Raw genomic sequence first — 15812 nt, forward strand, 5'->3', positions numbered from 1 at the left:
TCGAGCCCCACCCACTCCCTCCTCACCTTCTCCCTCCTCCCCAACCCCAGCCTCATCCTCTGGAACTCCCTCCTCAAATCCCTCTCTCAGAACTCCCTCTTCAGGCAAACCCTCCGTTACTTCAACCTCCTCGTCAGAACCCGCTCCCCCAAATTCCCCGATGAGTTCACTTTCACTTCGGTCCTCAAAGCCTGCGCCGGCTTGTTCTCGCCTGTTGACGGCGAGATCTCTCACGCCCATGTCCTTAAACTTGGGGTCGAGGTCAATTTGTTCGTCCGCAATTCGCTTGTAGACATGTACTTCAAGCTCGGCCGGCAGAGCGTCGCCCGCAAGCTGTTCGATGAAATGCCCATCAGAGATGTCGTGTCGTATAACACCCTCATCGCCGGGTACTCCAGTTGTGGGCAGGCGGGGATTGCGAGGGAAGTATTTGATTCGATGAGCGAGAGATCGTTCGTGTCGTGGTCGGCTATGATCGCGGGCTACTCGAAATCGGGGGATTTGGATGCTGCTCGAGAGTTGTTTGAGAGAATGCCGGAGAGAAATGTGGTTTGCTGGAACGCGATGATCGCTGGGTATGCGCAGAATGAGAGGTTTTCTGAAGCCGTTAAGATTTTTAGGAGGATGTTGCAGGTTGAAGGAATGAAGCCTAATGAGGTAACCCTTGTATCTGTTCTATCAGCATGTGCGAATTTAGGCGCGTTAGGTTTAGGGAAATGGATTCACAGGTACGTCGAACGAGCATCGACGCGTTTAGGCCTTTTTCTGGGCAATGCACTTTCGGATATGTATTCGAAATGCGGGTGCATTGCTGAGGCTAGAAAAGTGTTTGATGAAATGCCGGAGAGAGATGTGATCTCATGGAGCATAATAGTTACCGGCACTGCAATGCACGGGTTATGGAATGAAGCGATTGCGTGCTTTCACGAGATGTTGCAACAAGGGACTAAGCCGAATGATATAACATTCATGGGTATATTATCGGCCTGTACTCATGCTGGGCTCGTAGATGATGGTCTTGAGTACTTTGATAGGATGAGTAGAGAGTTTGGGATCGATCCAAAGGTTGAACATTATGGATGTGTAGTTGACCTATTGAGTCGAGCTGGGAGGCTCGACGAGGCTGAGAACCTGATTTCGTCGATGAGAGTATCGCCGAATGCTATAGTATGGGGTGCTCTTCTAGGTGGTTGTCGAATATATGGTGATGTTGATAGAGGGGAGAGAGCGGCCCATCGAATTTTACAGCTCGATCCTGATCATTCAGGTAGTCATATTTACTTAGCGAACGCGTACGCTTCAGTAGGGAAGCTTGAAGAAGCAGCAAAATATCGGGTTTGGATGAGGGAGAAACAGGTTGTGAAGACACCCGGCTGCAGCTGGATCGAGATAGACAATGCAGTGTATGAATTTCTCATGGGGGATCGATCTCATCCGCAATCCGGTAAGATTTATGCGATGATAAGGTCGTTGGCACCGAGAATGAAGCTCGCAGGATACGTTCCGAATACTAGTTTGGTGTGTCAAAGTATAGATGAGGAGGAGAAGGAGAACGCGTTGGCTATGCACAGTGAGAAGCTCGCTGTGGCTTTTGGGCTGGTTAGTACTGAGGAGGGAGCTACTATTAGAGTTGTGAAGAACTTGAGGGTTTGTAAAGACTGTCATGATTATATGAAAGTTATGTCCCAGGTTGTGGCGAGGGAGATTGTACTGCGTGATAGGAATAGGTTTCATCACTTCAAGGATGGGGTGTGTTCTTGTAAAGATTATTGGTGATAGAAGCCAAGGTCGTATTTATCACAAAATGCTGCGTAGTCACCTCAATACTTCATCGAGTAATATGAGCTTTTTGATGACTTTTTTTTTTATCCATGGGACATGTTACTTACATCTCAACCTAAGAAGCGTTGCTTGCTCTATGATAGCCTTTAAGGGACTGTTTGGTTGTATGTTTTTACCATGTAAAAGGATGGAAAGTGTAAAAAAGTGGGTCACAATGTCAGCTTTCATCACTTTCAATTGTTTGTTTGTAGTTGTGAAAATAGTGTAAAGTGATTTCATATGCTGATGTGGCTTGTAAAGTGATTTCATAAAAAAAAGACATGATTTTAGGAGAAAGCTGACATTGAAATCAGGAAAAAATAATAAAAAATAATTCCAACCAATATGATCATTTGTGTAGGGACCACTTTTTACACTTTCCAAACAAATAATTAAAGTTACATTTGCAAACAAAACAAGCAATTTATGATTCCAATGGAATAAAAAACAAACAAAGAAAAGTATAAAAGTAAAATTGATGAGTTGGACAACAACTTTCCAAGTTGTGTCATACATACACAGCTTTACCAACAACAACCAAACAGCCCCTAAGCCCAAGCTTTCGATGAAATGCGTGCAATTATTTAATTTAATTTAATTTAATTTAATTTATTTGGCAAGTTAAAACATGCAGCTACTGTGTGTTACAATGCATGGATTATCAATGACATGATAACTTAGTAGGGATTTTAGAGCTTTCACGTGGACCTAGCTTTAAGCACAGAGAACCACTCTAATTTCCCAAGTTAAATTTGAGCCGCAAACTAACTACAGATCTTTGCTGTAAACTTCAGTCCAAGCTTTAGAGCATATATACCCAAGGTTACTGAAAGTAGTAGGTAGCACAGGCGTAGGACCCCGCGTCTACAGCCTAAATGGGACTTGAACGATTTTCCCTTTTTTGTTAGTACAATAATTAACAATAAATGTCCATGCCATAAAAGCTCTAGATGCGTCACCTAAGTGCCTAGACAGTCTCATTTTTAAGTGGTAAGTAGGTTTCCTGCTTTGTTTAAAAAGAAATTCCTCAAGGACCCAAAATATGGGACCAATAGAGGGGACAAGTGAGGTGTCCCCCTCCTATTGGATAATGAGTTGGCCATCATTAATGATGGCCAACTCATTATCCAATAGGAGGGGGACACCTCACTTGTCCCCTCTATTGGTCCCATATTTTAGGTCCCTGTAGCAAAGCTCTTGTTTAAATGGTAGTGGAAGAGACTTTCCGGGAGGTCAGAGGATGTGTTCATAGTTGGTGGAGCAGGACGGAGGAGTTGAGAGGAGGTTGGATGACGGGAAGGTCGCAACGGAAGAAATCACAATCAAGATCTAAACGGCTCAATCGGTGTGAAGGTCCGCGTTACCTTGGGCTCTTCCAAGGCCTAGGCAGCGGTCTTAAGTACCACCAAGGCCTAACGTGCAGTAATTTGCTTCGTCTACGCACGCTGATGTAGGTTGCTAGGTGCTATTTATAATAAAACACAATCAGGTGCACCGCCGAAACTGCAGGTGTATTATGTGCATACACAAGTAGGTTTTCATTTCCTCAGGTGATACGGACGAACTCATTCCTTCAACTCAATAGACCTACTACGATATGGCCTATGCAGACCAGAACCCGCATGATACCCTGAATTGGTATCATCAATCACTTCAGAATTTTAAGCTGGGAAGTAAATACGTAAGCCTACACCGACTCAAATTTAGACAAAATTTCTGAGGCTGCAAAATGGAAATACAAACTGTAAAAGCAGACGAACTTCGTTCACTTGGCTCCCAATTCTCAACCCCTGAGTCCTAGTACCATTCAAAAGTTAAAAGACAACATGAAGCTTTTACACCTAGACGTATCAATATAACCAAATACGTCAAGTTCTTCCTCTGGAGGCTTTTTATACGTAAACAAATCAATAAACCACAAGTTAAGTCAAGTACCACTTCCTCTAAAGGCTTTCAGTAAATAAGCAAACCAGCGATTCTTCTACAGGTAGGAAAAAAACATCATCGCGCACATTGACTTCAGGTTTGCCAAAGACCGATCCCTGAAACTAGATTGTCTGGGTGGCGGGTATTCTTTGGAGCACCACAAGACGGACTGTAATCCGGACATTTAGTCCCACCTTAAAAAAAAAAAAAAGAGAGAGCCCAGGCATATAGCTAGAATCTAATAACAAAACCCTAGTATTCCTGACAAAGTAAGACATCATCCAAACATACCAGGAAGGCGATACACGGATAGCAGTTAACAGAAAAACACGGTTTGAATGAAACAAATGAAGCTAGGAAACAGGAGACAAGAGTGTCGAGCGGATCAATTAATGTCAATATCCTCATGCTCTCCCTCTTTCTAGGCATAAACACAGCTTTACCTCGTTTACCAACATTTCTCAACTTCTAAAACCTATTGTATCCACACACAACCAAATTCTAAAGCAAACTGCCATCCGCCTTTTTTTTCTCCCCTCAAACCAAACTTCAAGTCAAATCATCTTGCAACAGTATGTTAAGGATCCAAAGATGAGATCTTTGAGAGGATGAAAGTACACAGAAAAAACCCCTTAGCAGATATCCAATTCTGACAATCAGGTCCCGCAATTTCCAATATTCACATCAATGGCTATCCCATTAGAGCAACCTGGCATGTAGATCCCAATTTTGCTGATTTCTGCTATATCACTCAATTTCATATCACCCTGTTACCAATGAAAATTACGAATAACATGATTGACTCATCCCTCCTGAAGCTTGATTATACTTTGTGCTCATAACTACCCACACTCACTGCCAACATCCCATTTTTCATATAACGAAGAGAAAAGAGCACAAAACACAGTCCAAGTACTCTTCAACCTTGTATGGGAGATGAAAATCGATGCCCAGGACTAGCAGTCAGTTTGCTTAACTTCATCCTCAGTTAATTCTTCTCCTATCAAACCGGGCCAATAATAACATGATTCTATGTGGGGAAACCATAACAGAAACACCAACCGTCCACACAACACATTATGACAATTCCTGGTTAACAACAACTATAAGGAGGACTGAACTATGCTTACACTAAAACCATAAAAACGAATTCCTGGTTAACCAACCAAGTGTAATGGTTTCATCTTATTTTACCAGGGAAGCTTCTTTGAATTTCCATCATTATGAAACATTTGGAAGAAAAAAAAATGAAACAAAAAGTTTCATATATAAGTCACACTTTCAGGTACATGTATATCAACAAAAAAAAAAAAAAAAAATTGAAATTCCACCTTAAGCAAACTTTAGTTACGTGACATATCGTCATATCATAATCATTCTAATCAGGCACAAAGTAACTCTGCATCATGGCTAATACTTAATATAATGCTCAACCAAACAATAACAAGCTCACTCCTATATTTAATCCAGACATGCATAGAGAAAACCCACATTAAATAATCATAATCATTCTGATCAGGCACAAAGTAACTCTGCATCATGGCTATTACTTAATACAATGCTCAACCAAACAATAACAAGCTCACTCCTATATTTAATCCAGACATGCATATAGAAAATCCACTTTAAATAAACACTTGGCTTTAGACGCTACCCATGAACTGATGTATAAGCTTCAAGATTCATGAGTTGAATAATGAGCAGTATAGCAACAATTATTTTCTCTGTACATTTGGATTCATATACAATTCTTTTAGAGCTACAATATATCAAACATTGAATGCTTTATGAACCTTGAAACATTCCCTTACCCATAATATTTGGAATACTGACGTAGGTTCCACCAATTCATCAAATGTATATATCCAACGAGATACAAGTACTACCTAGATGCTTCCATGTTGTTTTCTAGGACAACACACCATCTATTTCACATATGTCACCCTTGTAGCACTGATCTCACATGTCGTCATGTTGATGAATTGCAAAAACACTTGCTTATATTAAATTAAAAAAAAACTTATCTAGCAGACTGAACTTAGATTGCATTTTAGAGTTCAGATCTTACAACTTGATATATAGTCATATACTAAAAACCTATCAAAACACACACACCCACACCCCCACCCCCACCCCCACCCACACAAATACACTAGAGGGTTAAATAAAAAAGGGTCATCCTAATAAAAGTAAACCTATAGAGTTTGTTGGCATACTGCAAACAAAATAAGCTTGCGAGCAAGTAATAACAATGCCCATTGCTTACAAAGGTAAATGAGAGGATCAAAGATGGAAGGCACTAAACCATATGTGTATTTCAAAACACGCCAACATCGAAAGGATCAAGCATTCACTACAAAAATATAGAAAAGGGAGTGCTTCCCTACAGGCTAAACATAAAATGTTACATGTCATGAGCTTGTAGATGTCAGGCTACAAGTAGACATACATTCATGATTCATCACATAGATTCCACAAAATAACAAATCATACGACAGCCCAACAACATAGGGTTAAGAACAGGAAAGTTTGTATGTAATATAACCTGAAACCACAAGTCTATGTGGTATCTAGTAAAGTCGCCACCCACGGAACTATGAACATCATTAAAGCAACCAGACCGCAATGAGAAACATACTCAATTGGCACGACCTCGGATAACATCAAGGCCCATCTCCGTAGGATCGGTGGCTTGCAGCTCCACCTGAATACCATCCAACTCCCTTTTGAACCTGTCCTTGGAGCTTGCATAGAGCATCTTACTTCTCACCCTCGCAATGTCTGGAGACCTTCATGCAAGGGAAAACAAATACAAATCATTACTGCAACCTAAATCCATATATTAAAGAACAATTTAGAAATTTACCAAGCAATGAAGAAGATCTTGCTCTTCTGGCAGTTCTCCTCGGTGACAAAATCAAAGTCATAAATCGCATATCGGCATTCGTTCTCAGGAAGGCTCGCAGTGAAATCCTCGTAGCTCATAGTGGGTTCACCAAGTTTCTCCACAACAACCTGTTTCAGCTTCTCATCTATCTTAAAAACTATGAAACGATGAGTCCTCTTCGCCTTCAGCTCCAAGAATTTCAGCTTGCAATCATCATCCACAGCCATCCCAGACGCCGCATTGGCCTGAAATTGACCCCAACAAACGAAAAGAGTGAACAGGTTACAACTAATTCAACTAACCAAGTGTTTCCAAGTTCTCAAGCAATTTAAAATCGAATTATAAGCAGATAAGACTAAACTCGACCTATAATCTGATCTGATCGACGTTAGGTTCACACATCAACAGAATGACATTTGTCGCAGAAAATTATGGATTCAAAAAGATAATTAAAAAAAAAGACTAAAAGCTTAAGCAATCAACACACGTAGAATCCACGCACTCTCTCAATCACAAGATTCACAACGCAAGATCTACACTACAGATACACGAAAAATCCCTAAAATTCAAGAAAAATTACCCCAACGATCTCATACATTCTCTCATCAGTCCGATCATCTATTAACCCTAACATTCAAGCATTACCAATAATTTCATCAAGATAGAAATCACTCACACGCAACCGAATGACACCGCGTGATCGATCTCAAACTAGATCAAGAGAAGAACAATCCCATTAAAATCTCAAGAAAGCAACCAAAATTTAAACAAAATGAATCTCTAAAATCCAAGCTAAAAGCCCCGAGAAACAAAGAAACCCTAGAGCTGGAGAAAAGACACGCACCATTTTCGAAGAGCGAGGTTGGAGAGCTACAGAGGGAGTACGCGGATATTTTTGAGAGAAAATATAGGGCTTTGAGGGGAGTTATTATTATTAGGAGTAAAAAAATTCAATTTCAGAGGCTAAAAATTTTGAGAAAAAGAAGAAGGGAAAATAGAATTTAAAAAAAAAAAAAAGAAAATGCGAGAGAGAGAGAGAGAGAGAATAAAAGGCCGTGGTGGGGCGTGGGCGATATTAATTAATTAAAATTAATATTTTTCCAGCGTAAAAGCAACGTCTGACCTACTGATGACTGGCACGTCACCGGTGACCGCGACTTCTAATCCATCAAGATAATTACGAGTCATGCCACCAGCCTTTTCATGGGCCCGTGTTTAATTGGACCGGGTTTGTTTCAGTAAATTGTTTCGCTGCTATTGACTCACGATTCATACTAGGGCTGGGCGTATTCGGTTCGGTTCGGTTTTAAGCCCAATCCGCATCCAATCCGAATTTTTCGGATTCTCAAAACTCTCATCCATATCCAGATTTTTTCCCCTTCATCCGAATATTCGGCCCAACCGAAATTCGGTTCGGTTCGGTTCGGTTTCGGTTTTGAACCGAATTAACTCCATTTCACAAAAATCTGGGTAAGTTTTAGTTATATCCAAAACTGAAAAGAAGCAATCAAAACTGAAAAGAAACAATCAAAACTGTACTAAGCCACTTAATCAAATTGTATGATCTGAATATAACTAGCTTAATACACTAGGAGAACCATGTAATTATGTAGCCTTTTTTAGAGAAAGAACAATGTTTGGCAGGCACACACACACCTTTTGATGATTTTCGTTAATTTTTAGCTGCCTTTTTCTCATCAAGAATTATCTTATATCCTTGACAGCTTATACTATAGGTTAATTTGATATCCAGCACCAGCAAGCTGTATTCATGTTATCACTGAAATTTGACCAAAACACTAAATTTATCCTTCAACCTCAACATCTTGTATTGATTTATGGAAATCTCACTTAACTATATCAGCGTACTCAAATATATGTTAGTATAAACTCCACCCCACAATTCTTAAATGCTAAACATTCAGCCATAAATTTTCTTCACACCCAAGGCTCGCAGCTACTTTTTGTTTAAGAATTCGGTTCGGTTTTTTTTGGGCGGTTCAGGGGTTCAAACCAGATCCAAACCAGTTTAATTCGGTTCGGGCGGTTTAGAGACTTCTTCTCATCCATTTAATTCGGTTCGGTTAACCGATCCGTTTTTTCGGGCGGTTTTTTCGGTTGAACCGGTTTGTTTCGGTTTTTGCCCACCCCTAATTCATAGGGGTGTTAACAGAGCGGATACGGCTCGGATACGGCACTTACCATATCCATATCCGTTTACCCATCTAGGATACGGATACGGATACGGATATACGTCGGTAAGAAAAATTCATATCTATATCCGCCAAAATCGGATACGGTTACAGATATAGATGCAGATATATAAACGGATATGCATGTGGATACAAAAAGGATATGAGAAAACTAGATAGTATTTAGAAAAATATAGTCATGTGATACAAAAAGAGTTCGTTAATATGTTCATTATGATTGAAAAGCTAAGATTAGACATCTTGATCATCAAAATTAACCACAAATCCATAATCTATGAATCGAAACTATCGTAAGAGTATTACCAATATGGATATTTTCGAATACGGATACGGATATTTCACAACAAAACCATATCCGCAATCATATCCTATCGGTAATAGATTTGAGTAACCATATTCGTATCCTAACGGATACGGTTACATATTATGTTCATTATGATTGAAAAGCTAAGATTAGACATCTTGATCATCAAAATTAACCACAAATCCATAATCTATGAATCGAAACTATCGTAAGAGTATTACCAATATGGATATTTTCGAATACGGATACGGATATTTCACAACAAAACCATATCCGCAATCATATCCTATCGGTAATAGATTTGAGTAACCATATTCGTATCCTAACGGATACGGTTACATATATTTCCTCGGATACGAATACGGTTTGGCACCCCTACTCACGAATCATAAAATCTACTGTAGTTTTCGTCGTGGCCAAATTAGCCCTGAGAATTAGATAGATTATATAAAGGCCCTAGTTTAAAGTTTGTTATCACTTATACTATACAGATCATCTATATTAGGCCGGAGACTCTATTGTTCTTTCTTTCTGGTTCTTATTAGAAGCACTAAAGTTGCGGGTCTTCGTGTTTGCTATCGTTTTGTGTGAATTAAGGGTCAGTTTGATATTTTTTTTAGGGTGTTTCTGTTTATTTGTTTAAAAATAGCTATTAATAATGTTTAGTAAAAACTTTTTTCAAATAATTATTGAAACAAACTGCATCTACTTGGTGTTTTTAGAAGCATCATTGAGGTGCTTTTAAAAACGAATTTTACTTTTTTTAAAGTTTATTTTCCATATATATATATATATATATATATATGATTTGTTTTAGTTTATTTTCCATATGTATCTTTGATCTTTTACATTGTGTTTAGATAAAGTTTTTTAAGAGGAGAGAAAAGGGGCATTTACAATGTTAACCCTCCTAACATTGTGTTATTTATACTTTTTAATTAGCAATGGAGGGAAGGAGAGCTAAAAAGTAAAAAAAAAATTCATCCATTTACGTAACCCTCCTAAAGTGTACAGATTGTGAGGGATGGGAGAGATTAGAGTGAATTTTTCTTAAAATTTCAATATCACCCTACTAGAAAACTAAAAACTCATAATTAATAGAAGTTATGTAATTTCTTTAAAATGGCATATTAGTAAAGTAGTTTCCCTTTCCTTTTCATCATTTACTCTAAAATAAACACATATTATAGTGAACACTCTAATCCCCTTGTTGTCTATTCAAACACAATTAAATAGATCTCACCCCATCACTTTCCACTTCCTTTGGGTTTACATCAATCACTCCTCCCCTTCTTGGTATTCAAACCGACCTTTAACAATGATCATTAAGCACGGTTCCATCAAACATATTAACTGCTTTCCTAATTAATTTTTACTATGTAATTACCAAATAAATATTTCAACAGTTTTACGCTATTATAAACTCTAACAATACAAGGCTAGCAAGCATCACAGAGGGAATGTTGGTTGAACAGTTCAATCAAAAATGGCCTTTTCCGTACAAATACAAAACGTTGAACCTGTGGAAGAAGCCCACCATCAACGACCACTTAAACTCGTGGCCAACCTGTAACAATGCTTCTACAGTTGGCCGAAAGAAAGCAATGGACAATAATGATTAAACAATAATAATAACAGAAGAAGCCTTCACGTCAAGGGAAAAATAGGACCCAAATTATTCTTCTAAATGATACTTTACACATCTCAGAAATTTATATGGGTTTTATAATTTGACATAAAGTGAAATAAAGGGGGGAAAGTACTCATACATCTCGATTGGAAATAAGAAAACAGATTTCAGCCACCACAGCCTGGACTTTCAGTTGCAGCACTTGATAACTGATAATTCAAACCAGTTTGTTTATCCTCAAAATGAAACCAAAGTCACCTTTTTGATAGAGTTTTAATTTAATCTCAAATTAATATTACCCTTGACGTGCATAATCTGAGTCCTTACAGGTACATTCCATCAGCAGTTTATGAATTTTGGCTTAAATAGAAGAAGGGGAAAAAAAAAGACTTAATTTAGTTTTTTAATTTGCCATGGGAATGTTCTTCAGTTTTCTTATGGATGCAACCCTAGAATCAATCATCCACACCATCCAATCGTCTTGTTTGATCTGATACCATCTTCATAGGGGTTTGCTGGAGGAGGAGGTGAACGCCTTGGCTCTCTCGGCTTTGCAGGGTCGACAAAAATAACCCATCCATCTAAGAATTTAGCATTCATCCCTGCTCGTGCTTTTTCTGCATCTTCGATGGTTGCATAGGAGACGAACCCAAAACCCTTTGACCTCCCTGAGATCCTATCCGTTATCACTTTTGCTGTCAAATTATTATAAACATTGCAAAGTTATGACGGGAAGAGGAGAAGCAAAACTGAGATAGAGAGAACACAAAGGATGCGTCAGTGTATCAAGATAACCTTCAAGAAGCTGCCCATAAGGTTCAAACGCCGCTTTTAGTTTTTCGTCGGTGGTTAACCTTGAAAGCCCTGTGTGCAGAAAAATTAGGACATCATTCAGGATTTACTGCCAGCATATAGATGGAGAATCCTCGACACTTCTTTTAGGCCAAGGTTTCATGTTCTAAATTTAGCTATTGACTCTCACGTTTTAAACTTTTTAGTTGTATTGATAAAACTCGAACAAATGAAAAATTTCAACATAGTTTTGTAGCATTCAAATGAAAGCTGAAAATAGTCAGAGATTCCTGCATCTCAATTCAACAATTTGAATGCTCAGATTGATGTTAGGAAACAATTATCATTCTCAATGAACTCGGAATTTAATTTATCCAATTTCAAATTTTGAGAAAGTATAATATTTTATACATTGTTGGAACACATGCAAAAGCATAAAGTAAAGAGAGGCATATTCTATGTCCACTACTTCAGTAAATAAGATCAGTTCAGTCGTCTAATTTTAGAACTCAACCTATGAAATATCTGAAAGAAACAAGAATAAAGATAATGCATTGGTCAAGATAGGAGAAAGTTTTGTTTACCATTTCTGACAAGTGACTGAGTGAGAACATCAAAATACTTGACAAGTACTATCAGTCAGGTGGATCAAGTTCAATCTGGGAACAACAAAGACCACACCAGGTCCAAAAATTGGAACTTGATAAGAACCGAAGGACGTGATGCTAAACTTGAATGGATATGCAACCAGATGTCTCCAGTTCTTTAATTCGAAGATGAGACTAAAGCATCTTTGCTAGTTTTCACAGGGTAAGCATTATCGAAGGGGTCATGCCCGTCTATTCATCAATTGCAAGGAGTCCCCAAACAGAAAAACAAAGGCAAGTTTAGACTCAGTTATCTGCTTGTTGCAGTAGCTCTATTGTCAAGGATCAGTCCATCACCAAGGATGTACAGACAACCTGTTGTGAAGTCGAATCATGCTAGACATCATACTGAATGCAACAGTTCTTGCTATGTCATTTTTAGGGGGTTTTCACGAAAAACCACCTTTAAAATAGGGTGAAAATACAAGAACCACCTTTCGAGATCAATTTATAAATAAACCATCTTTAAAGGCAGTTCTGGTCACAATCAACCATCTAGACTATTTTCTGGTTGAATTTTGTTTGAAATTTCAAAATTGCCCTAAAAAATACACCGAAAAATATGCATATTTTAAGGGTATTTTTGAGATTTCAATTGAAATTTCATATAACTTAGGTCAAGGTGGTTGATTGCAACCGGAAACCTCTTTAAAGATGCCTTCTATGTAAATCGAACTTGAAAGACAGTTTCATATTTTTCACCCTATTTTAAAGTTGCTTTTTTTTGGAAAAAACCATTTTTTGTATTTGTTATTCAGAATTCCCTTGTAGAGATGTGCGTAACATTGTTTCGTGTATTACAGGTCATCAATGTTAGAAAGCAAACACAGTTAAGGAACTTGGATGGTAGTTCAGATCATCATGCTCAGGATGTGGGTGGTCACAGGCACAAGTTCAAAGCAAGGTAGCAAAATAGTAAGCCCGTTTCACTTAACTAAATATTGGCAAGTAAACATTGTAACAGCCAACCTAGTGATAGAGCAGCAAGATGGACATGTAACTGACAAAAGATGGCATATGGAAATGCTAAAACGCAAATAATACTAAGAGCATGATTGGCAACTTTGGATCATAATCCATTATAATCCAGATGGATTATAGTCTAGACTGTTCAGTAAATGTATTTGTGGATTATAATCCATTTTCAATAGTAGAGTGTTTGACAAATGAACGAATTATAATTCATCATTGTTTATTGTGGTATGTGCGCCGTCGTTGAATGCATGCTTTTCCACAAAGTCTCGTTTTGTAAAATGACTGAAAAGAACATGGCCTTGGTAGTGAGTTATTAAATTAGACCTTAGATTTTGTGAAATCATAAGGGTATAATTGTCTTTTACTTGGCCACACCTCATGGTTTATTGGCTATACCTCATGATTTATAATCCACCAACAAATAAGCTAGGGGTACCCTAGCTTATTTTTTGGTGGACTAAGCCAAAATGAATCACTTGCCAAACATAAGCCTCAAAAAATGTCTTATAAACCACTTGAACCTTAGACAAACATGCTCTAAGAAAATCTCCCTCCCCAACCCTCCCCTCCCTCTCCCTCTCCCTCTCCCTCTCCTTAGGTAAAAAGGGAGTTGATTCTTTTTCCTTGCTTTGTCTTATAGAAGCAACTAATACTTTAGCAATGTGTACTTTTTTTATTTCCCACCTTATTAATTTTACTTGTTTTTGAATTTTATTTGTTTATCTTGTGCACGATGGCTTTTATTGTCCTTCAAGTCTTCAAACTAGTGAGCAATCACAGGAAACTTGCCATGCAAACAAATGCAACACAAGAAAACAGGTAGTCAGGACTCAGGAGGTGAGAATCAATTGTTGAAGTTGATGATGGATTGAGATTATAGTATTATACTATTACATTGACAACTTGATGTTGTTTATAGGTCACAGTTTATTACTAACCAGGTTAGATCTTGTAAACACATGCTACTAAGTTCAGGCATTTAGTTACATATATAAAGTTTTTTATTCCCTGAAATTAACTAGATTAAGCATCTAATATTAGTATAAATACTAAAAAAATTGTCTCCACATAATTAGACTACGCATCTTACATAGCTTTAAAAGACGGTCTAGGCTGCCACCTAGAACTAGGCGGTACTTAGGCTGCCCCTCTACGCATTGGGAGCACCAAGGGGAGCATGGATCCATTGCCGCCTCCACGTCATGGCCGCCTCCACCAACTCCTCCACCTCCTCTAACCTTCAACAAAATCTCCTCCGCCTTCAATTGAAAAAAAAATCCGCTTAGCCCCCCCCACCTAGGGCTCTAGGCACCGGGTCAACGCCTAGCGGCACCTAGCGCTTACTGTAACATTGGCATCATACATAATTGTATTTATGCATTATACGTTGCTCCGCCACAAACATTTACTTGCTTTACAACATTGAACCTATGAATTAACATGGCTACACTTTGAGAGGAGAACTGCCAAGAGGAATGGAACACAAATAAAGAGCAACAATAAGGCCTGAATTAGCGTAGTTCAAAATTTAATGGTTGATTTGCTGCAAGGAACCTGACTCTTTCTGGATGTTCTAGTGGTGCTGCACTTTCGACACATCAAGTTTGGGTTTTGATTTCGAGTCAGTTGACGTTAATATTCAAAACCCCTATCGCCAATCCTCTAGTCGAGTATATCAGATAGCTTCCAAGGCTCAACAAAACGTTTTAAGATTTAAAACTGATGAGAAAACTAAAACCTGTTCAACGAAGCAGTTTATTCTGCAAGGCCAGCTCAAAATCACAAGAAATCGAACTACAGCAAACACTAGAAATCATCACAAACGAACTGGAAGAAAATATATCCATATTAATAGAAGGCAACAATCAAATGATCCTAATTCAAGAAAGAATGAGCGGTTTCTGTACAAAAATCCAACGTTTAGCTCCGAAAATGGGTTCTAGCGCTGACCGCAGGCTACAATTGAATCAACCACCATGCAAGTTTAGAGATTTTTAGATGAAAGATGCTAAAAATCAGATCTTACCACTGATGAAGAGCTTCGGCGTAGTCAAAGGAGGGGGATTTTTATCGCTGGTGTCCATGTCGTCGAGAAACGAGGAGCTTCGGCGATTCTGAGAGAAGGGGATATTCCATTTGAGAAGAGAGGAAGAAGACGACGAAGGCACTCTCAGAATCCGACGGAATTGGGCGATTGAGGAAGAGAGCGCCATCGCGATCGGAGGCGGCGATTTTGGATCTAAAACCCTAAACCCCCTTTTTCCTGAGATTTGGTAGAGGACTCCAGAAACCGGGCTTTTTTAGATTTCAGAGTGAAAGGGCTATGTGATTTCATGCAGATTAACCCCTGACTGTTTTTGTTTTTAAAGAAAGGAAACTCATAATATTTTCGCAATATTGGCTTTGGGGGAAATAATTACTTGAGGTTAACTTTCTTGAACGTTTTTATATTTTCATTCAAACTAATTTAAACCAAGTCCTCTTCTTTCCTTTAATGAATTTTATATTAACGTAAGATAAGCTTTTTAGTTTATTCTAGATCAATAAAGTCATGATTGATTGTTAGATTAATAATATATTTTATCCTTTAAATCTAAAGTTTTATTAACTAATTTGA

The 15812-nt window shown here is 38.3% G+C and overlaps 3 protein-coding genes across 4 annotated transcripts; 1 reads left to right on the forward strand and 2 right to left on the reverse strand.

Annotated features, from left to right (window-relative positions):
- LOC109850753 (pentatricopeptide repeat-containing protein ELI1, chloroplastic-like) lies at window positions 21-1997 on the forward strand. The gene has a single exon (XM_020420823.1). The coding sequence runs from the start codon at window positions 295-297 to the stop codon at window positions 1774-1776; it is 1482 nt and encodes a 493-aa protein (XP_020276412.1). The 5' UTR covers window positions 21-294; the 3' UTR covers window positions 1777-1997.
- On the reverse strand, window positions 6040-7630 carry LOC109848204 (actin-depolymerizing factor 7-like). 2 transcript variants are annotated; one of them, XM_020417587.1, is made up of 3 exons: window positions 7479-7630; window positions 6614-6879; window positions 6040-6536 (listed from the first exon to the last, which is right to left on the reverse strand). In XM_020417587.1, exons 1-3 carry the CDS (start codon window positions 7479-7481, stop codon window positions 6386-6388), a joined length of 420 nt encoding a protein of 139 aa, XP_020273176.1. In that variant the 5' UTR covers window positions 7482-7630; the 3' UTR covers window positions 6040-6385. The 2 variants fall into 2 exon arrangements, with proteins under 2 accessions (XP_020273176.1, XP_020273177.1); XM_020417588.1 differs by lacking the exon at window positions 7479-7630 and adding an exon at window positions 7311-7429.
- Window positions 11025-15482, reverse strand: LOC109848203 (glycine-rich RNA-binding protein 2, mitochondrial). Its single transcript, XM_020417586.1, has 3 exons — window positions 15222-15482; window positions 11577-11645; window positions 11025-11476 (listed from the first exon to the last, which is right to left on the reverse strand). Exons 1-3 carry the CDS (start codon window positions 15406-15408, stop codon window positions 11241-11243), a joined length of 492 nt encoding a protein of 163 aa, XP_020273175.1. The 5' UTR covers window positions 15409-15482; the 3' UTR covers window positions 11025-11240.

The sequence above is a fragment of the Asparagus officinalis genome, chromosome 7 (assembly GCF_001876935.1).
Source record: "Asparagus officinalis chromosome 7, Aspof.V1, whole genome shotgun sequence".
Taxonomy (NCBI): Eukaryota; Viridiplantae; Streptophyta; class Magnoliopsida; order Asparagales; family Asparagaceae; genus Asparagus; species Asparagus officinalis.